Source organism: Pleurodeles waltl, chromosome 12 (genome assembly GCF_031143425.1).
Source record: "Pleurodeles waltl isolate 20211129_DDA chromosome 12, aPleWal1.hap1.20221129, whole genome shotgun sequence".
In the NCBI taxonomy this organism is placed as follows: domain Eukaryota; kingdom Metazoa; phylum Chordata; class Amphibia; order Caudata; family Salamandridae; genus Pleurodeles; species Pleurodeles waltl.
The window spans coordinates 350,505,734-350,529,924 of NC_090451.1; the positions used below are offsets into that span (position 1 = coordinate 350,505,734).

The 24,191-nt window shown below is 45.0% G+C and overlaps 1 protein-coding gene across 1 annotated transcript in view; it reads right to left on the bottom strand.

Annotated features, from left to right (window-relative positions):
• The window catches only part of GPATCH1 (G-patch domain containing 1), a 258,011-nt gene that overhangs the window by 117,498 nt on the left and 116,322 nt on the right, over positions 1-24,191 (bottom strand). The window contains exons 11-12 of the mRNA XM_069216538.1: positions 13,207-13,488; positions 10,713-10,891 (exon numbers count right to left, since the gene is read on the bottom strand). Coding sequence (XP_069072639.1) covers positions 10,713-10,891; positions 13,207-13,488 — 461 coding nt within the window. The remainder of the gene's footprint in view (positions 1-10,712; positions 10,892-13,206; positions 13,489-24,191) is intronic.

A 24,191-nucleotide genomic window follows, 5' to 3' on the forward strand; every position in this document is an offset into this window, starting at 1 on the left:
CACGTCCGAACCCGATGGCGTAAAAAAAACAATCTAAGATGGAGTGCCCATGCGCAATGGAGCCGAAATGGGAGGAGTCCCTCGATCTCGTGACTCGAAAAGACTTCTTTGAAGAAAAACAACTTGTAACACTCCGAACCCAACACCAGATGGCGGGATGTGCACAGCATGTGTATCTGCAGCTACACATGCCATCGAACATATATATATATATATATATATATATATATATATATATATATATATATATCGTGCAAAGAGTCCCGTGGCTCCCTTAACAGTGGACGGGGCTTGCTCTAGCAATCCGAAGGTGCTCTTTTATGGAGTAGAGTGGTCAAGCAGCCTTATACTTATCAGAGAGGAGTTTTAGACATCTGCAAGCACACACAGTCAATAAATGAGACACATGACTCAATCAGGAGAGCCACACCAATTTACAAAAATAACAAGTATCTTTATATATTTTTAGGCACCAGAATCAATACGATCAGGTAAGTATGTTTTGCAAGAAATATACTTTCTGGTTTTAAAAGTCGACAGTGCATTTTTAAAAAGTGCCAATGTTATCCTATGGAGAGAAAAACAAGTACTGCATTCATGTATAGAAGAGCAACTTACAGGACCAATCTCCTGGACTTTATGTAAGTATTGGGCAAGGGTCATGACCACATCAACAGGTCACACCAGGGTGCACTCTGGTGACCAGGTGCCCAGTGTTAGTAAATGGGGATCAGTCTGGTTGAAAAGAGGCTGCAAGTTAGGACTGGGGTTCCAGTCAGGGTGAGCCAACAAGTGGGCTCGATTCTTGCGATGCTCAGGGACGTGGAGACCCCAGTGGTCCTCTTCTCTTTGGTCCAGGGTGTCCGGATGCAGAGGGTTCTTGGACCATTGGGTGTCCGTCACTGGTGGCAGTGGAGAGGGCCAACAAAAGCAGACTGCAGGCGTGGACTGGGGGACCAGTCCAGGTAAACCAACAGATGGGCTCAAGTTTCACAAGCCTGGGGGACGCAGAGACACCAGTGGTCCTCTTCTCCTCAGTCCAAGGCGTCTGGGTGCAGTGGACCGTCTGGTTGCTGTCACCAGAAGCGTTCAGGGTAGGGCCTGCACAAAGAGGCTGCAGACATCGGTGTGGAGATCGCAGTGGGGAAACCCACAATGGACTTTGTCTCTGGAAAGGCTGGGGACCACGCTAGCACCACTGGCCCACCTCGACTCAGATGGGGGGGGTGGGCTTGGGTGCAGTGGTGCTGTCCGGTGGCGATTTTAGCGCTTTGGAGTCCTGTAGGGTCTCTTGGGGTGCCTGCAAGATCCTGGGAAGCAGCTCTGCTACCCAGTTCCTGGGTCTTTATTGAACGCAAGCAGTCCTCCTAGGCTCTTGGATGCGCAGCAGCTTGCATGACAAGTCCACTTTGGTGCAAATCGGTGGGAACAGCAGACAGGCCTGCAAAGTTGGGGCCAAGTCAGATGCTTCTTCCTCAGTCTTTGCTTTTGCAGCTCTTGGGTGTCCTTCTTCGTAGGTCAGCAGAAATCTGCTTTCCTGGTGCCAGGGGTTCCCCTAAATACTGAAAATATAGGTACGTTTTGGGTAGTGTAGGGTAGTAGCCAATGGTTTACTTACCACTGGGGTCATTACACCCCATATATGAACACTTCCTGTGGGAGGTGGGCACAACCCTGTCCCAGAGTTCCTAAATTAGCCAACACCAAGATGTCAGATTTCTAAATATCGTGCCCACATCCAGCAACGCACCTTAGGGGTCGACTGACCTGAGGGGTGGACACATCTCTATGAATATTAAAATTCCCGCCTGTCTAGGTGCTAAATGGGCCCTGGGGTGGCGGGAGTGTGTGTGGGGGGGGGGGGGCATGGGGGTGGGGACTAGTTGGCATCTCTCCTTTGAGTGAAGCCATCTGCATATCAAGGGCGGTGGGCTTCTTTGAGGCCATCTGTTTGGAATGCAGATTCACAGGCCATCTTTTTGGGTGGGGTGTGTAAACACCTCTACCAGAGCAGGCTTTGTTTCTGACTGCCCAAGAGCAAAGGCTCTCACCCTTGGGGGTCAGAATCGTGTCTGTGGTGGCAGGCTGGCTAAGACTAGTCAGTCCACACACTGGTAGTTGGAAAGTTTTCAGGGGGCACCTCTAAGGTGCCATCTGGGTGCATGTATTAATAAATCCATCAATGGCATCAGTGAGGGTTTATTAATACAGGATGTTTGACACCAGGCATCCCTTTTTTCAGTGAAGCCATCATGTAGTTGGGGAACTGGTATTAACCACTGTCCAGCACATGCACTTAAAATGGCTTCTCTGTCCACTCACAATGTCTAAGAATCGACAAAGACATAGCAGGTGCATATCTGCTCTTGCAGATATGTCCTCACATGTCATAGAATGCACCCTGCCTTAGGGCAGTAAGGCCTGCTGTAGGGGTGACTTACATATATTGCATGCAGTGTTAGGGGACATGGCACACAGGCTGTGTGCCATGTCATGTTTTCATTTCAGCTGCACCAAGACACACACCCTGCAATGGTAGTCTACATGTGCTAGGTGAGGGGTACCTGAGGTGGCACAATACAGTGGACCCTCATGGTACCAATGCCCTCAGTACTAGGGGTACCATTTACTAGGGACTCATGGGGTGCCAAAGGTAGGGTCAATTGGGGAACAATTGCCCAGTGTTAGGGAAAGAGATCTGGCACTGGGGACCTCATAAGCAGTGCACTTTCAGTCAAAATTGCATCAGGTACCAGATAAAAAGTGGGACTGACCACATCAGAAAGGGACATTTTTGTACACCAGAGGATAATAAAAAGAGGGAGGGCAAGGACGACGAGATAGCAGATAGTAACAAGTGCCATCAAGGGTGAACGTAAGATTCAGCAAGGAAGGACAAATGACAGAGGTTGGGCAAAGGGTTTACACTTTGGTTGAGGTCGTCAGGCGTATTGTGATCCAGGCGGCCAATCAGCAACCACCTGCATCTACTAAGGGACAGCATGTGTGGTGAGGGCAAAAGGTGCCTCAAGTGCCAAAGAGAGCCACTTGGAGGTGAGGTGCATGGAAAAAACATCTGCTGGTAACTCACCAAACCCCTATCCAAATGAAGAGATTCCAGAAGGCAGGATGTGCTCACCACATATACTTAACCACCAATCTCTTGAATGCCATATATACTCATGGAGAAATGAACAAAAGTACCAGGTAAACCTTTTAAAATGTGGGAGGAGCCTCTTGATGTAGAGAAGTACAAGTTACCTTCAGCAATGCCTTGTCTGGGAGAGATTCTATCTCTCATTCATAATCCACAAGTATGGCCTGATGTTCCAGCCAGGTACATAGACATAGGGCCTCTTGACACAGAGTCCACGACCCCACTTCGCCCTGCTTGCTGCAATACCATATGGCGGTGGTGTTGTCCGTGATCACCTGAACCAGCTTTCCCTTGATGGAAGGAAGAAAGGCTTTCATTGCCAGGCAAATGGCTCTCAGTTGCAATAAGCTGATGAGAAGCTGTGACTCCGCCACAGACCAGACTCCTCTGATCTCCACCTCTCCCAGATGGCCGCCACAACCTAGAAGTGTTGCATCTGTCACTATCATGAGCTTTGGATGGGAAGGCGAGAGGCGTCTGCCATTGACCAAATCATGGTCCATGAGCCACCACTGCAGATCTTTTGCTGTTCCATCTAATATCTAGGCCAGTTCTGAGAGATTTCCCTAATTATCTGCCCCCTAGGACTTCAGATCCCACAGCATGTCCCGCATATGTCAATGGGCATGCTTTTCCAGCAGGATAGAGGAGACCGTGAGACCCAGCAGGCTCAGAGTCAGTCTTACCGTAATCCAGGATAGAGACTGAAGCTTTGGAATCATAGTCAGAATATCATGGACTCTGCTCCAGAGGATAAGCCTAAAACCTTAATGTATCTAGAACAACTTCAATGGAAGGTAGCGTCTGAGAGGGAGTCAGCAGTGACTCAGGCATGTTGATAGTGAACCCCAGGAAATGCAGAAGGTCCGCTGAAGACTGGAGATTGGAGACGACTGTCTAGGGCAAGCCTGTCTTCAGCAGCCAGTCCCTAAGTTTGGGGAAGACTGACACACCTGACCTCCGAAGATGAGCTGCTAACACCACCATCACTTTTGAGAACACCAGGAAAGCAGCGGTAAGACCAAAGGGGAGCAGAGCGAACTGGTAAACCACAGGTAAAGCCTATGGGCAGGCACATCGGGGATGTGGAAGAAGGCAACCTACAAGTCCAGGTCTACCATCCAGTCTCCAAGTTCGAGGGCAGGCAGAACCTGAGCCAAAGTGAGGATCTTGATTTTTTAATTTTCAGGAAATAGTCGAGGGGGTGTAGCTATAGGATAGGATGGAGGCCTCCATCCTTTTTGGCACAAGAAAATAGCAGCAATAGCAACCATGACCTATGCCTGAAACCAGGACCTTCTCAATGGCTCCTTAGGTCAGAAGAGCCAGTACTTTGTCACAATAGCGCAAGGTGGTTCTCCCTCTGCCGATCAGTGGACTGTGGCAAGGGCAGCAGGGACTGTTGGAATGGGAGGGCATAGGCACACTGGACGATCTGAAGCACTCACTTGTCTGACATCCCTGGATAGCCAGTTGTTGTCAGCCAGGCGTAATGTTGAAGTGGTACCATGGAAGCAATGGCTCTGCCCACTGAGTTAGTCGTATCCAATCCACATCTGGCTGTGAACTTTGCTCTATCCCGCCCACCAGCAATAGCTAGGGAGGGTATGGCCCGGGCCTCATTCGGGACCGTGGGCAGCCCTTGCGCAACCATATCCCACACACTGCGTTAATAATAGCCCAATAACCATGCAGTGTTCATAGCCCGCAGGTGGAAAAGAACATTCTTTTGCCGAAGGTGACCATCTTGAATTTCCTTTCCTATTTCCTATCCGGTGGTGTGGTAGGGAACGCACCAGGATTTATCCTGGACATTGAGGCCTGGACTACCAGGCTCTCTGGGGTGGGGTGCTGGGAGAGGAAGGCTGGCTCTCCAAGAAGGACAACTGTGAGAGCTTAATTAAAGGGGAGTAAGGGTTCTGATGAGGATACCCCGAGCTGAAGCACCACTGTCAAAACACTGATCTTGACTGCGACCATGGGCGGCTGCAGGTCCAGGCACTCAGCCTCCCTCTGGACCACCAATGCATAAAAAGCCCCTTCCTCTATAGCCACTGTGGGAGGAGACAAAAGGCCAGTGTCTGGTGAGGTGTCCAGGCCACTGGTATCAGCCAAATCCTCATACCAGATGTCACTGGCCATGGTTTCTGCGTGGGGGTAGGAGTTACCATGTGGATACTCAATTACCCTCCGTTTGTGTTCCTCAGAGGGCACACCAGGAAAATAGGGCTCTATCTCGAATTCAGCCCATGGGGCCTGGTCGACATCAGTCTGCTCTGTAATGGAGTCATGAATCACGATGGGGGCAACGCCGCTGGGAACGGCACTACTGGAACAGTCCCTGCAGGAGGTTATGAAGGTGTGGCTTGGGCCGATCCAGATATGCCAATCGATCGTGAGGGCCCAACTGGTGCCAATGATGAACTTCCCTGTGGAGTTCCAGTCAAAGACCCTTCCAAACCCATGGGGCCTGCTAGCACGGGTGTCTTTATAAAAATGATTAATGAGTGTTTATGTATTTTGAATAATAAGTTTATGTAGAAAATGAAATAACGTAGAAAAATAATGCATGCATTTGAAAATGTGATTAGGAAGAATGGCCACCAATGTTAACGAAATGTACTAATCAATGATTAATATTTATGAAATATTGAATATATGTTAGACTAATGCAGTAATATGTCACATTAAGGGTTATGAATTTAGCTTTAGCTTTGTTAATTGTAGGCCTTAACTTAGCAAGTGTCTTGGCCTATTTTGCCAGGCCCTATGTAAAGCTGTATTTCTTAGCATTTAGTAAAAATGCTGACCAAGTGAGTTAAACTGTGAATCTCTATTGTATTGTTTAAATGTGTTCATAAAGGAAGCTTTTTGTGTGAACTGACTGCTAAAAGATGATGTTCCTGCATAATGTGTGTGAGACTGACTTTCCCAGAACAAGAACAATGAAGATACTGACTAGAGTAGAAGCTGCAACAATATTGTTATCTGACAAGCCGGATGATGAGGACATCGCAAGATGAACCAATCAACAATATGAGAACAGAGAAATATTAGAATCCATAGATTTGGGATAGTAGTTTTATTGGACAGAGTGCGAACATACGATTAACTGACCAATAGGGAATTAGGTGATAGTTTAGGTAATTTTAATATAACGACACTGCAGAGAGAGTAGACAGTCACTCTTTCTTAGAGAAGACTGCCTACTGCCCATATATTCCTGACTGAAAGGTTATTACTTTCTTATGCGTCTTGATAAGAGACGTGCTTAATTTTAATGCTTAATGACCTTGCCCTTTTTGTTGGGGATTGCCTATACTAGCAATGAAATTAATAGTGATTAGCTGCATCTTTAATTGGCAATTAGTTAATACATAGTTTTCAAGCTGAAAGCTCCTTTAGTTTTTCTTTTTTTCTCTTTTTGTATTTCCATGTTGTTTTATATTTGCTTTTTTCGTTTCTCTTCGTTCCTTTTGACACCTTATTGTGTAATAATGCTGTGCAAGTTTATATAAGAAAGCAAATGGATCGCAAAATTATTAACAGCCAATGTACTGTTGTGTGAATGTTACGATTAATAAACAGATTTAAAAAAAAAAATGACCTTGCCCTTTTATAATTTCTGATGCTGAAGCCTGATGCTTTGCTGATCCACCCTGAGGATAGGTATATTCTGAACTGCGATTATCATGCATATTTGCTTTTTATTTCTAGGTACCAACTGCGCTGTTTTGGTAGAACCATAGTTCGATGTTTTTCCAAATTTGTGTTACTAAATTGTTTTGCATGAAGCCCAACATGCTGATGCTAATCTGACGTTAGTTAAGGATTCTCACCTATGATAACAGGGACTGATGCCTAATGAATTTCTCTGCTAAACTTCATGTACTTCATTTCATTGACGCAGCTGACTTTGTTATTGATTTGCACCATAACTTTAGAATGTGTTGTAGTTCAAGCTTTGATTAGATTGTGTTTCTTCCGCCACTTTGGACACCCACTGTTGTTTCTGTATGTGTTCCATCTGATTTTTAGGTTAATCTACATGACCTCAGCATTGTTAATCCAGGGAAATAAACATTCTAAACTTTTATTAAAGGTGTGGTTATTCATGACTGAAAGGTCATGGTGCGTGACAATTACTGACTCCACTGATTATTGATTACTAATGATTGTTGATTATTGTGTATTGATTATGTCCTGGAGTGATGGTAAGAACATCTTAATTGTGAGTCAAAAGGTTCATCTGCCTATTCGCGTCCCCTTGTAAGTTTACTTATTAAGGTCAGGCGCTCTAACAGGCCCGAAGGACCAGAGGGTTCAATCTCTCAAGAAATAAGGCTCATGACCTCATGAAATTCTCCTGGGTGGGTAGGGGTTACTCTGGTTATGGGAAACTCGGTAAAGTGTGGAGCAGACTCTGTGCCAGACACCTACTCCACAGGGACAGACTAGGAGCAGGGCCTGGATCTGTGGCAACATTCCCTCATGGCGTCCAAAGAATGGGAGTGCCAAAGCAAAGTCGAAGAGTATTTTGACTTCTTGTGCTTACCTTAAGAACTGCATTCCGTGCAGGAAGAAGAGTTATGATCCCATTCTAAGCACAGCAGACCCACCAAGTGGGGGTCCGTCACAGACATCTGTCAGTGACCAGCACCATAATGCTTGAGCCCAGTCGGTTTCTTCTCAGACATCTTCGACAAAACCAGATAGAAAAAAAGAACACTCAACTTTGACAAAACATTTAAAAAAAAAAAAACGGACAAAAAATAATTGTGGGGAACTCATCCTGATCCACGCTGGTGGCAAGGAAAATGGGAACTAAAGTCAGCATGCTCGGGTGTGGCCTATATAGGCACACCTCAAGTCACTTCTGGTGCTGGCACCATGCGGAGCTAAAACAATGTCACTTACCAGCACACATGGGGAGTGCTCATAATTTTCCTGATCCAGTCTGATGACTGGGTAATATTCTATGGTAAGGAAGCTGCATCTAGAAATCTCCATCAAATAAAAAGAAACAGAGTACACCTAATGGTCATTTCCACAGCATCAGATGACGTGGAGTTGACCCATGAAAATGATTCTGCTTTTCCTGAATCATGGAAAATTATCTCACTAACTTTGAAAGAGAAGATTAAGAAACCTGATTAGAGCAATGGCGCATGTCACTTTAAGAAAAACAAGTCTTTTCTCGTCTAATAGAACTTTATGTACACATACTAAAGAAAATAACTATCAGAAATTGTCCCTATCGTATACCTGACACTCTAAGACAAGATGATGAAAAGGAAGTACAAAAGATCTTAAGAAAAGGCAAAATTGAGATCGTTTGTATACCATGAAATTGTCCTCTAACCCTAGTACGTACATCAAAAATGTTTATATGTTTTTATATTGATTTAGAAAAGTGAATTCCACAACCAGGTTTGATCCATATACAGGCCTCAGTATCGATAAGATATTGAACAACTAGAGCAAGATCAATATCTTACCACTATTGTTATCAAGAACAGCTACTGGCAAATCGCACTAGCCCCCATCAAATCAGGAGAAACAACTTTTCTACCCCTTCTGGGGTTTACCTATGTACAGTTCTTCCTTCCTGATGGAGCTCTAGTCACTTCTCAAAGACAGAATAACACCATTCTAAAACCTCATTAAATGTGTCAGCATACTTGGTTTATATATTTATTTATAGTCCAGAGTGGCCTTCTAGCCTTCAACATCTCTGAAATGTGCGACCTTACATGAATCAGGATTTCCTACTAATCATGAAAAGAGTGGCAAACAAAGAGTGATATCTGGTGTACATTTTAAGGAAAGGATTGATTAAACACCAGGTTGATAAGGTTCAAGCTATTAGAGACAGACGTGTTCTAAACAGCAAGAAAAACCTGAGGCTTTCCTTAGATTTCCTAGATTATTATCGCTGATTTGTTCCATGTTTTGCCACAGAGCAGCCACAATTAGAGATCTTAAAGAGGTGCATTTCTAATAGCTTAACTGATCGTTCCTCTTAGGCTTTACACTCCTTTGGTACCTTTAGGATCAGTCCTATATGAAGATCCCATCCTATGTTGCCCCCAATTTTTCCCTACATTTTATTTCACAATTAAGTGCTACAGATATTGCATTGGTGGCTGTCCTATTCCAGAGGGATCTGAAAGTGGTGGAACATCATTGAATGCACTTTAGTAGGAAATTACAACCGTTGGTTGGCTCAAATTAAATATACGGATTCCGCATTAACTAACAAGGTGGCAGATTAAGAACTGTTGACATTCCAGATGTGTTCACCCCAAAGGCCTTATGTTTGAGTACAGAACCTCATACAACACCTGCATGACAATGCATACTAGATATTCATCTTGGTTTCATTCCATTTCAGGCAACAAACTGGGTGAAGGAGATGTAAAGAACCTTGAAAGCTCTCATACTTGACTCAAAGAAGTACAAGATATTTTGCCTTGACTTTCTTTACACACAAAGCAATATAGCTCATTCTATATTTCATAATGGAAATGTCTCCAGAATGAATGCATGTATGAGGCACTATCATGCTTCTGGGGCAAATAGGAATCCGAATTACATGTGAAAAGCTAGTCGATCTTCCTAGGCTAAAAGGCCACAGTACAGAAAAATGTGTTGTCAACATTTTTGCTGGATTTAGACTAATGCAGCACCTCAGAAAAGATGCAATGGTAGGCCCTTGTTTCCTAGACACCTCTGAGCAAACCCCAGTAAAGTTTGGTCCTAAATGAAATTTGGGCCAAGCCCCAGAAGATTTAGACCTTAACAGTTCTTCAGAACATCAGATAACTCAAAGCAGGTTCTTGGAAGGTGATACATCAGCATAGCCAGGTGTTAGTAACCACTTTCTCTGTCCTCTGCTAGACCTATAATATACCATGGTCTGAGAGGACCCAGTGAAACCATTTCCAAATCTGAAGAGATTTCTCTCCCTCTGTGCAACAAACTCTTCTGGTGTCCAAGGTACCACAAATCCAAAAATGTATGGCTATAAAAGGCAAATGGTAGTGAAGGAACCCAATGTACTTAGGCAACGGAACATACAAGCATAGCACTTGTGGATCAGTTTTGAAGAATGAAGGGGAAATGTAGAAAGGGACATCACAAAATAATTAAATCCTAATCCTAATTAGAAGCTAGCAGTTCCCAAATGAATTTGGTGGTTTAACTGACATAATTATAAAGTACTGCTGTCGTCCTTCTGGTCTTCCCTTCCCTTCTGTCTTGGGAAGATACTTCTTACAAGCATCTGCTATCACGAAGTGGTGACTTTCCTTCAGCATCTGCAATCACAGTAGACTGCAATCTGCTGGCCACAATCTTGGATGCAGTATTAAAAACTCACTGGAGACACAATAACCTGTGGGTAAAATGGTTTACAGCTAATGAGTATTTTTAATTTATCTTTAAAACACACCAATATTTTGCATAGGATGTAATCATGACACGTAATTTTGATCCTCAAATATTTTAGGAGTTCACTACTAACAAACCACTTTTAACTGTAATAAACTGGTACCTCTATGTCTCTCGGAACCTCCACTTTATCTGCGTCATCTTCATACTTGGCACGGGTGAATCTGCCGGACAAAGTTGAACTGGAGGATTTGTATAGCACTGCTGCACGCATAAACTCATCCTGTTCCCTCCTTCTCTCCCATTCTGTCATACTCAGATCAGAACAGCTCTCCAGGGCATCTAATGTGGACATTTAATTACGTTTCACTAAATACGTGTAATCTAACAAATGCACTTTAAATTACAACATTAGAATTTGAATGTTACTTTCAAATGTAATTATATGCAAAGCAAAAACAAGGGAAGAAATTAACAAACAAATCATTTTCATGAGCAGTATAAACCGTTTGCTCTCTCCTTTTGAAACAAATACTATTATCCTTTCTATGGGAAATGTGTTTCAAGTTACTCCTGTGCTTCCAAAAACAAACGTGAACCTCTCACATTAGAATTAAAACGTGCAATGCCGTCAGAACTGTGAATCAGTTTCAAAATCTCCTGTCCATCCTTCTCTTCAGAATTCTTAGATTTAGAATATTGAGCCTCATCTCATTGAGGGTGTGAATTAAAATATGTCTGTTTGGTAGCCTATCTCTAGATTGTCTACACAAGGCTTTATCCAACTGGATATATGATTTACATTAATGGTCATTCCAAGCCAGATGGATGCTCATCAATAATGTTTTCCAACTGTATATCACAATCTGCCTCTTTCTACTTATTGACCCTCTACCAACATATCCCCAAAGCTACGGCCTTGCCACGTTGCTTAGCCTTTTTCAAGCCTTTAGATATAACCTTATCTTCATCCCTCTGCTTGGCGACCCTTAAACCCTACTCTAACTTGATGTAGTGCTCCTCCAAATGTTGGTGTAACATCTGCATTGAACCTAAACTGATTCCTCCTACTTCTTTAAAATGTGTCTAATTTTTCCACTATCACTGATTTAGCAATCCACTGACAGGTTTTTAATCAACTTAAGATGGACATAATTATCTATCATCTACTCATTCAAGAGCATGGGTCAACAAGTGTGAAATCACCTCAATTTACCCACAACAGACTCCTTATAACCAGCAGACGCTACCATCTAGTACTAACTCAGTTACTTTGGCAAACCAGCTGCCTTCCTAAGGCACACCAATGTGTTCAAAAGTCTTCTAAGAGGAACAAAATGAAAGCGTTTTTCAAATCTAAATAGACCATAGCCATCCTCTGGCTACAACCTCTTTACCCCATTACCCAGATATGTCTGCCATTCTTTGTGAAACCAAGCTGCATTTGGGTCTATAAAAAAATGTAAAAATAATATCACTTATAATGGCTAACACTGATTTCTTTCCCATAGATGTGAATCTGTACTTGCTTAAGTTTTCAAAGCAGGGTATGTCTCCCGCAATCTTCTGCAACATTTTCTAATCTTATTATGGATTGGATTGGATTGGAGTGCCTGTGGCGTCCACTCTACCTCTACAAGCATCTTTAATAACTCGCACTGTCACCATTGGCACAAAATCACACATACTTCATTCAAACATTTCACATTGACCACTGTAATATACACAACACTTTCGCACTAATGACATACACTCACTCAGACATATAAAATGTACATTCACACAATTTACACAATGTGAATGCATGCCATTCACCGACCCCGTGTTCACACACAGAGATCCCTACCCGGCCACTCATAAACACAACCCACAAACAGAAGCACAAATACAATGTTTATTTTCCCACCAACGACAAAACACATTCGCAAACATGTCATATCAACACCATTCTTATGCCTCAACCTCCAGCCCAACTACCTCTTTCCAAGTGGTTCTCTCATCTTTGTCTTCATTATACAATAGCAAGGCCATCATGTTTTTAAAACAGACCTTTGTGTTCATGATTCCACTTCTTATTTGAAGCAGACCTATGCACCAACATGCACAACACCTTCTCTTATACACACTTTATTTGGCAAACTAGGTAGGAGATGATTCAAATGTACAACTTTGCTAATTTGTGTTAAAGAAGGCGGCACGTGCAAATCCAACCCACTCAGTCAATAAACTTAAGTTTTTGACAAAAATATTAATCCAGAGCAGCTTCTACAATTAATAATTCTAGTCTTTACTAAACGCTAAATGAGAACATCACAATCGTCGCCATTTAATTGTGATTTGAATCTGTTACTAATGACAATGACCTGTCACTAATGATAATGCCTATCATTAACATTCTTAAAATGAAAGAAACTTTTAAACAGGAACCAAGGACATACGGTTTAGACCCAACCAGCCAAACCCATAAATCCTACTGCGGAGACCCTTTGGTTCTCCTTTATCCTAATTACAGTGCAATATAAACTGAACATTTGATATAGTGCAGAAGGACAGCAGATTTACTGACAATAAAAAGCACAAACATGTGACAATTATTACGAACTGAAACCTTATGAACTAAATAAACTACAAATATAATTTCTATGAATATCACCTACCTTTCTGTCCTTCTTTCAGCTTTGCAATATAATCAGCATATCTCTTCTGCTTTTCTGGATGTTTTGCAAATGGCTGGAAGTCGGAAGGAGCATCTGACGATCCCCAGGCAACCCCAGATGATTGGATGTTATTTATTTCTGTAGAGTCCGATTGGAATCTGCTTTTTAGGGCCTGAAGTGCCAAATCCTTTGCCTTTGCTTTCTGCAGCTCTACAGTCTGTTTCAAGTCTTTGATTCGATCTCTGTCCTTCTCAGTCAGAAGCTCTAAAACTGAGGTGGGACCTAAAAAACAAGGAAATCAATCGTAGGATAATCAAAGAGCAACCACATTTCTGGTTATGTCACACACACAATTTTTTTTTATTATTAAATGGCTATTACCAATGTAATCATAGCCCACAAATATTTTTCATTTAAGATGTTGGATGGAACAAAAATCGTCTAATTTTTTTAAATTATAGTAAAATTCCCCTGGGGAGATCTCTCCTATATATTAGGAGACACATGAAGAAACGTAATTGGGCAAACATTCCCATAATACCTCCAACAAACATGAGCCCTCTAATTACGAGATGTAATTAGACAAGATTACGTCCACTTTGGACAACCTGACTCCAGCCTCTTTGAAAGCCTCATTGTTGACAAATGCATCTGTTCCTTGTTCTCTTCGAGATTGGCTACCTTGAAAACTCACATAAAAGTTGTGGGGATGCAATAACACAAAAAAAAATCTCTCTTATTTAATAAATAACTCTCGAGTACTTAAAACCGGGACTATGTAAGGCTTCAGAAGTGTTATTTTCAAATAGAACTGATGCAGGAGAAAAGCCTCAGGTGGAGTTTTTTTGCGCAGTATACAAACTCTGCAACCTTTTCGTTTCTACTCTACATGTCATTCCTCGCAGGATCTTGTGATTCATTATACCCCTTATTTATGAAGAAAGCAAAAGGCATCTACAAATAAATTCAGTTAGCAGGTTATAGCAGTGTCCCTTCTACCGTGTTACTTTTACTGAATTACTGATCCTAATGTAATGACCTTGTATATCAGACCACTCTCATTTCTGAGGAGGGCAGGTCCAATGTCTATCCAGGAAACTCTTCAAGCTGCAAAAGCAATCCTGCAGGTAAGTAATCATTTAGTTTTGCACCATGATTCTTTTCTGGCTTCACATCTTGTGCATTGATTTTATAGCAGTATTCCCCTCCCAGAGCATGGTGGAGTGGCTTAGGGGCTGAAATCAGTGCATGTTTGCAAACAGATGCTTTAGAACCTTTTGCCTCTCCCATGCTGTCCCTTGCCATGACGGTCAGCACAACAGCATTTCTTGAAAGTATGTATAGATGACTATCCTTTACATGTGTCTTGCATGGAAACGTCTGCCAGGAAGGCAAGTTTTGTGCCCTTTTCCTTGAGCAATGAGCCCTCAGCCTCTCCTTCAATGTCACTCTTGCGCTGTTGTAACATGCCTATGTTGTTTACGCTAACCAATTTGCCATCGTTCCTTTGGACATGTGTTAACCTCTAATACCTGGTGCAAAGGACCTTAAGTGTCCCAATTCTAAGGCTTCAGGAGCCATGCTACCAGCCAGAAGCTAAATGGTTCCGGATGGCATATCTGTCCCTTCTGCATTGTGAGGAGGTCTTCAGAGAGTGGTAGTTTTGTTATTGCTCTTTGTGACATCTTTATTAGGTCCAAAAACCATGTCTGTGCTGCCCATTGTGGCACTAACATGATTAGTGTAATTGACAGCTTATCATAAGTGGAACCAGAGGAATTGGGGGGTAAAGCTAATGAAAATGTACCTGACCAATCTACTGATAGGACATTCCCTCAACAGATGGTGTGGATACTTGACATAGGTCTTGGCATTCCGAGTAGTCCAGAGTCGCAAAGAAAAATCATTGGTGTACCCCGGCACCCTTTGAATCACTCTTCAGCATTTGTTCTTTTAGTTTCCATTTGTGTAAGCAGCTTCTTTGCCTCCTTAGCACGTCTGCCTCTACATTTAGTACCTATAGCAGGTGTATTGCCACCAGGTCTATGTGTCTTTGAAAGATCCACGGCCAGATTTCTTGGGCCAGTTTTGAGAGAATATATACTTCCCTGATTTTTGAGGTACAACATAGTGGTTGTGTTGTTTGTCTGCACCCGGACTGCTTTCCTTCTTATAGGGGCATGGAAGGCCTGTAGTGCTATGGAGACAGTATTTAGTTCAAACACATTTATGCATTCTACTGCTTCTGTGTGGTTCCATATTCCACTGATGTTGAGTTATCCCATGTGTGCCACCACCCTGTGTGGGAGGTATCCACGGTGATGGTCACTGTTGGAGTAGTGCCTTGATGGGTATACTTATTGTTATGTTCTCTATGTGCCCCCACTTTATCTCTGTCTGTACTGCTTCTGTGACAACCAGAAGATGCTTCCAACTCCCTGTTGCCTGTTACCATTTGCTTGAGAGCCACCCTTGTACAATGTACATATGTAATATGGCATGTAAGATAGGCGGTATGCAGGACAACATCCTGTCTATTAGTTGCATCAGTTTTCACTGTCAGAAACTGTCCAGTCAGTTAGAGGAGAGATTGTCCTTTCAATGCCAGAGATCCATTGTACACTGGGGTTGTTTGCTTCTTGGAATGCAATGTTGCACCCAGAAACACTTTCTCTGGTTCTGGTACTGGTGAACGCTAGCCTGTGAATCTTTAGCATAACTGTTTGTATGTCCCTCTGGCATTGTTTTCACAATCTCGCTTTTACTAGCCAACCGTCTAGGTAAAGCTATATGTGGTTCCTCCAGCTACTTACATATGCGACCACAACTGGTAGGCACTCTGTGAACACCCTGGGTGTGGATTTCATCCCAAATGGCAACCCACTGAATAGGCAATGTACCTTGTCTACGACGAATCTGAGGTAATATCTGTGTTGGTGATTTATCAGGATGAGTTGTTGGATGTCTTTTGAGATCCACAGTGATCATGTTATCCACAGTGATCATGGTATCACTTCCTGGAGTGCAATGTTGAAGAATTGTGTCTTTGCATATTTGTTTAGTAATCTTAAGTCCAGTATTGGTCTTTGGCACCAGGAAGTAACCGGAGTGTATGCCCATGTTTAACTGAGCTTTTGGTACTTTCTCTATACCTTTTTTTGTGTAAGAGCTCTTCGACTTCTTGTTGAAGGCAAGATTATTCTCTTCCGCTGTGCCGTTTCCCCACTCAGTTCAATGCAATATCCATGTTATATGATGTTTAGCATCCATTTGCCTCTGGTGGTTGCCTCTAATTCCCTCAGGAGCCTCCTTATTCTTCATTCTACTACTGAGCGTGTGACTGAGTGAGGCACTTGGCTGCAGACTACGCACATCTACAGGTATGATCTCTCCCTTGTGCCTTGCAGCAAAAAGGCGTTTGTGGTGCAGAGGGTTTTGCCATTGTGGGTTAAGTGCTTATGAGACCCCTGGAGGGCAGAATGCTGTTTGGGTGTGTCAGTCTGGAAGGCACCTCTACCTGTTGGCCTTCTTGCTGGCATGGCCCTCATTTAAGTGTCCCTCAAAACTGCAATGCCCTCATTGTTCTTGCCATCTCACTATCCTTCTTTGTCTACTGGAGGGCCTTATTAACTGCCGGGCCAAACAGATGATCTCCTGTGAACAGTAGGTTGATTAAAGATACCTGTACCTCTGACTTGAATTCTGAAATTCTGAGCCACCCGTGCCTCCTTAGCTTTGTCCCTGTGCACATCTGTCTGCTTGTGGTGTCTGCTGCTCTGAGGGCCAACATTAGGCAGGTGTTTGTGATAATCTTGCCCTGTTGTCTGATCACGTTTGCTCTCTTCTGCTATTGCTCTGGGAGATGCTGCATTAGGTCTTAATTTCCTTCCATTGTTGATGGTCATAGCGGTTGAGGAGGGCGCCAAAATTCAAAATTCTCCCCTGAATTGCAGCCCCTCTTTCCAGCTTTCTACCTACCCTCTCCACCCTCTCACTTTCATACTCCACCGGTTGTTCTGTGGACATAGGGTCATTCCCTCTCTTACTGGCTGTTGTGATGATTATGGAGACAGCTACTACGTTGGTGGTGGGTTGTGGTCAAGTGCTAGCACTTTTTTCTCGACTCTAGAGATGACAACCTTAAAGGAAACGGGTCCTCAAAATGCCTCCGTTCTTTGGTCCAAGATGCATGGCAGCATCATGAGATACAGGTTCTTCTTCCAGGTCGGCATAGGCGTCTGCAGGAGAAAGCAAGAGTACATCTGCTCCTCCTTTATTTGGACCCCATACGTGTCTGTAGCCCTCTAATCGCAAGTTTGTTCCACAGCATAGGCCTTGAAGAATATTAGCCTGTAGCCTCATCCTGCAAGTTGCCATTGCCATCCTGCCACGCCTCTTCTTGTGCGCTTTCATTGCTGTTCAAGGCCACTTCCTTGATCTGTAGAGAGGAACCCTTCTTGTTTCTCGTCATGTGGTTACGACACAAAAGGTGTTTTGAGGTCTCATTGTTCATACTTGACCCCTTTGTGCTCCTGTGGTTTGGTGGAATTAAAAACTGGGGCTGGCTCATGAGATACCCCTGGCAGGACACCTGGGACACAACAAGACCTATGCAAGGATTGTCCCCCACTTTCATTGACCCAAAATGAGAACCTCCTCAGACACATTTTGTAGAACCTGTGTGACCTGCAAGGCCAGTGGGAAGACAGGACAGAAGCTGAACGCTCTCCTAGAAACCCTGCCCATCTTTAGCACCCCCTGAATGGGTGGCATCAACATCGTTGGGCCTATGGATTCCCAGACTGCTTCTGGTCACAGGTTTATCCTGGTTCTGGTGGATCATGGTACACAGTACCCAGAGGCTATACCTCCCAGGACCATCATTGCACCTGTAGTGGCAAGAGCCCTCATGGGGATTTTCACCCGCATGTGATCCCCCAAGGAAGTGGTGTCTGACAGAGGTACCAACTTTATGTCTGCTTATATAAAATCCATGTGGAAGGAGTGTGGGGTAACTTACAAGTTCTCCACCCCTTACCACCCAAAAACCAATGGGCTTGTTGAGAGGTTCAACAAGACCCTGAAAGGCATGATCAGGAGTCTACCGGAGGAGAAAGTAGGCTATCATCTTGCCCTGTTTACTGTTTGCCTACAGGGAGGTACCCCAGATGGGAGTGGGCTTCAGCCCCTTCAAACCTCTGTATGGGCACTCTGTCGGGAGACTTCTTAGCTTGGCTAAGGAGGGTTGGGAGCAGACTCCTGAGAAAGTAAAGTTAGAAATGTGGTTCCTGGTCGTCTAGGGTACGCACCTTAGCTAGGCAGGGACCACCACTCTAGTCAGGGCAAGGGAGTTATGCACCCAATATAACCCATGCTCACCCCCTTGGCAGTTTGGCACGAGCAGTCAGGCTTATCCCGGAGGCAATGTGTAAAGTGTTTGCACAAGACACACACACACTAGTAACGCAATAAATACACACAAAGAAAACTCCACAACAAGTTGTCTAAAAATATACTGCATTGCATAAAACATCATTAGACCATAACAACATAAATCAGTAATACTTTGTCAAGCAGGCAATTGTCAAATCACCATGATCATCATGAGTGCAACTAGAAAGAAACTATTCTCACACTCTACATTTTTTTATCCTACGTCATCAGTGAGCGAGCTGCACCATGTCACAACATCACAGTAAGGCAAAAGGAGAAAGGTTACTTTTGTTACATATATCATAAAACAATATCATCCCAATGCATGTAAGGCAGAACGACATACGTCACTAGGTTATACGCCAATCAGAAGACAAAAACAATGTGGATCATATTTGCTGTGCATGGTATGCAAATCTGAATATAAGTGACTCCCATATATCACCAGAAAGCCATAAATCACCAATTATTCCCACACAGCGTAGGGGACAGGGCATTTTGCTCTCCTATTATATGTTGTATAGTAGAACTGGATTCCTTGGGGTGCACCAGAGTACTTGCACAAGTATCAGGCAGATTATGGTGATTTCTTAGAGTATTGTAGGCCACAGGGACACCCACAGCCCTACTCCAGGTAATGCGGTAGAACCTTTCCCAGTGATCTGGTCTTGAGCGGGGACCTCCATTGAGGACCGGACCTGCACCACACAAGCGAGACCAAATACCCCCACCCCAAGGTGGAGATGAGTGAGAGACCTCTGGTAAGGAGAGGGGGTGAGGCACACATACATTTGGGAAGGGCAGGCAACCTTCATGGGGTCTCTCGAGTGCAGAATCCAGGGAGAGAGCTACCCATGGAGCTCAGGGCGAGCACAGGGAGTGGCGTGCGACACCGCAGTTTCCCGCTCCCCTGCGATACCATCGGCGGAAGCGGGGCCTGGCTTTGGAACTCCTAGCCAGGCCCAAGGAATCCTCTGAGTGGCTCCAAGGGAGAAAAGCTGCAGGGTGTAGGAAGCTGGCTCTGTATATACTATCTCAAAGTGAGAGATAGTGTGCACAGAGTCCCGGGGTTCCCCTTTGAGGTTGATAGTGGCAATAATAGATGATACTAATGCTCTATTTGTGGTAGTGTGGTCGAACAATAGGCTTATCAGAGGGTAGTGTTAAGCATTTGTTGTACACACACAGGCAATAAACGGGAACACACACTCAAAGGCTTAACTCCAGGCTAATAGGATTTTATATAGAAAAATATTATTTTCTTAATTTATTTTAGAACCACAAGATTCAGAGTTCAAGTAAATACATACGTTGTAAGGTACTTGGCATAGGTAAGTATAGAACTTTTAATAAAAACAGTAATGTACACAATTTAGCAGAAATTGGCAATAAGCTATTGTAAAAGTGGACACTGCAAAATTCAACAGTTCCTGGGGGAGGTAAGTACAAGTTAGTTTAGCAGGTAAGTAAAGCACTTACAAGTTCTGTCTCCGGGGCATAGGCAGCCCACCGCTGGGGGTTCAAGTCAACCCCAAACAACCAGCACCAGCAACACAGGGACAGTCAGGTGCAGAGGTCAAAGAGGGGCCCAAATAACGTAGGCACCTATGGAGACTAGGGGTGCTCCAGTTCCAGCCTTCTAGCAGGTAAGTATCTGCGTCCTCGGGAAGCAGACCAGGGGGGGTTTGTAGAGCACTGGGGGGGGGGGGGGGTCCCAAACAAGCACACAAAATACACCCTCAGTGGGCACAGGGGCAGCAAGAAGGTGTTGGGTTTTGCATTGAAATCAATGGAGGGACCCGGGGGTCACTCTGGCGATGCAGGCAGGGCACATGGGGGCTTCTCGGACCAGCCACCGACTGGGCAAAGATGAGAGCCGCCTGCTGGTCACTCCTGCGCTGGTAGTTGGTTCCTCTTGGGCCTGGGTGCTGCGGGTGCAGTGCTTCTTCCAGGTGTCAGGTTCTTTGTGTCCGGGCAGTCGCAGTCAGGGGGAGCCTCTGGATTCTTTCTGCAGGCGTTGCCGTGGGGGTGCGGGGAGGTCGTCTCGGGGTGACCACACCGTGGGAGTCACCTGGGGGTCCTCGCTGCAGTGTTGGTTTCTCTTGACACGTGCCAGGAGCGTCGGGTGCAGAGTGTTGGGGACTCACGCTTCAGGAGTGAGGTGGGAGTCCCTTTAAAGATGGTTTCTTCTTGGTTGTTTGGACAGAGCCACTATCCACAGGAGTTTCTTGGTCCCCTGGGTTGCACAGCAGTCCTCTGAGTTGGCACAGGGCGCTGGTCCCGCTGGATGCGTCGCTGTTGCAGTTTCTTTGAGTCTGGAGACAGGCTGGTAGGGCTGGGGCCAAAGCAGTTGATGTCTAATTCTTCTCTGCTGGGTTTTCAGGTCAGCAGTCCTTCTTGCCCAGGTCATCAGGAATCTGTTTTCCTGGGTTCAGGGTCGCCCCTAAATACTAAATTTAGTGGTGTGTTTAGGGCTGGAGGGCAATAGCCAATGGCTACTGTCCCTGAGGGTGGCTAAACCCTCCTTATGCCTCCCTCCCTTTGGGGAGGGGGGCACATCCCTAATCCTATTGGGCTAAATCCTCCAAAGTAAGATGGAGGATTTTCCAAGGAAGGGGTCATCTCAGTTCTGAACACCTTAGGGGCAGTCCTGGCTGGAGGATGACTCCTCCTTGTTTTTCTTATTTTCTCCTCCGGACTTGCAGCCAAAGTGGGGGCTGTGTCCGGAGGGGCAGGCATCTCTACTAGCTGGAGTGCCCTCGGGCACTGTAACACCAGGCTTGAGCCTTTGCGGCTCACCGACAGGTGTTACAGTTCCTGCAGGGGGAGGTGTGAGGTACCTTCACCCAGGACAGGTTTTGTACTTGGCTACAGAGTGCACAGAGGCACTCATCCCATGTGGCCAGAAACAAATCTGGAAGTGGCAGGCTGGCAGAGACCGGTCAGCCTAACACTAGCAGTTAGGCTGGCATGCAGGGGGCATCTCTAAGATGCCCTCTGAGTGCATTTCTCAATAAATCCCATACTGGCATCAGTGTGGATTTATTGTGCTGAGAAGTTTGATACCAAACTCCCCAGTATTCAGTGTAGCCATTAAGGAACTTTGGAGTTTGTGATTGTCAAACTCCCAGACCATATACTCTTTATGGCTACCCTGCACTTACAGTGTCTAAGAATTGGCTTAGACACCGTAGGGGCATAGTGCTCATGCAGCTATGCCCTCACCTGTGGTATAGTGCACCTTGCCTTAGGGCTGTAAGGCCTGCTAGAGGGGTGACTTACCTATGCCACAGGCAGTGGGTTGTGGGCATGGCACTCCAAGGGGAGTGCCATGTCGACTTGGTCTCTTTCTCCCCACCAGCACACACAAGCTGTGAGGCAGTTTGCATGTGCTGAGTGAGGGGTCCCCAGGGTGGCATAATACATGCTGCAGCCCTTAGAGACCTTCCCCTGCCACAAGGCCCTTGGTACCAGGGGTACCATTTACAAGGGACTTATCTGTGTTCCAGGGTTGTGCCAATTGTGAAGACAAAGGTACAGTTTTAGGGAAAGAACACTGGTGCTAGGGCCTGGTCAGCAGGGTCCCAGCACACTTTCAATCATAGCTAGCATCAACAAAAGGCAAAAAGTTAGGGGGTAACCATGCCAACAGTGGCATTTTCCTACACAGGGTCATTGCCGGGCCTTGGGAATGGAGCCTGTGTCGGCAGGTCCAAAGTCTCTGCGGCTGGGTGGCTAGACAGGGTAGACACCGGGCAGTGCCTCGACGGCAAGCAGTCCCAGCAAGGCACCCCTCCGGATAGGGGCAAGGGCATGCTGGGTTCCCGGCTTGTTTCCTTGGGCAGTGGAGCCCCTCATGGGGATCGGGGTTCCTGCAAGATGGCAGTCCTGTCGCTCTCCAGGGCAGGAGGCCCTGCGGCATGGTCCCACCACAGGACGGCGACCTCAAAGTCAAGGGGGAATCCCAAAAAGCGATCACTACGCGCTATGATTATGGTAACCCGGGCAGTACTCAACAGGCATCTCATGCTGGGCTCCCCGGGAGGACAGCAAGGACATTATGCATGGTAGGCAGACCAGCTCACCAAGGCCCGGGCAGACAGTGGCATTCCCTCCTGCAGCCCAGCAGCAATGGGGCAGCAGGCCAGCTCAATGTAGCAGACAGCAGTGATGGCAGTATCTCCTGACAGTCCCAAGTCAGGGAACAGGCTGGCTGGCAGCAGGGCAACCTACAGGGAAGCAACGCAAGTGCAGGGGTGACAGGGGGCACACCACCCAGCCCCTGGAGACAGTTGTAGGGCCACAGGACTCAGGCTAGCAGGTCACAGGTCAATGCCACAGCAGAGCAGTCCCAAGGCTGCTCCTGGCGAGTCCTTGACGCATCTAGAACCCAGTTCATTAGTCCAGTAGTCAGTCTGAAAATGTGGAAGACAGCCTCCTATACTTATACTAATTTTTGCTCAGCTTTCACAAAGGAGGGAAGAGGGGGTTCTAACCAGTACTAACCAGTTCCTGGAATTCCCCTTTCTCCTCCAGCACTGGCACCAGACATCAGTAGGGGGTAAACATGCCCTCTTTGTAAGGCCAGGACACAACCTTTACAGATGCATGTGTGCCCCGCCTCTACTCCTCCTAGCCCAGGAAGACCATTCAGTATGCACATGTACTCCTGTTACACCTCCACCTTCCCTGTGTGGGGGCTGTCTGGAAAGTATGCACAAAGCCCAGCTCTCACTCTACCCCAGACGTAGATTGGAGTTAAGCTGTAAAAGCACCAGTTATAAGCACAGAGAAATGCCCACTTTCTAAAAGTGTAAAGCACACAATGTTCATGGAGGAATCATCTGCATACAAATATTTCAACAATAATAAATATTATTATTCTAATTAACCATAAAACAAATTCCATAAATGAATATATCTTCAAACAGAGTGTAATTCATTTCTGGAAAAATGAAGAATTTTTATATATTCACTAATAATATATTCATCAATAAAGCAAAGCGACAAAGATAATTTTTGGTGTTTTTATACAAACGCTTGGTAACCCCTCCAGTCTACAATCCCTTTACATTCAAGGGACAGAAGGAGAGCACCAACCCTCCAACCATAAAAGGTTGATTATTTTATGCAGTCTTTCAAACAAACAGAAATCACTCCTAATGGACAGCAGCAGCTCATGCGATGAATTGCGTCATGGAGAATATAAGGTAGACAGTTTGGTCATAAAGCTTTATGATTGATTCGAGCCCAGTGGGAGTTAACCTAACTGTGGTGAAATTACATCATACTTTCTTTATACTAGAGTAACTAGCATTGGATGTGCCAGATGAAAAGAATTAAACAGTGCTCTTCTAGGAAGCAACAGTTATTGTGATTTAATAAACTTTGACACATTATCCTGAGGATGGTCTCCTGAACGGTTTTAGCGTTGGGAGACTAAAACGTCTTGAAAAAACTTGCTTGAAACAAACTGAAGCACTGCTACTTTGCGTGCACATGTTAAAATACCTTGTAGTTGTACGTCCATAGTATTACACAATTTTATGAAT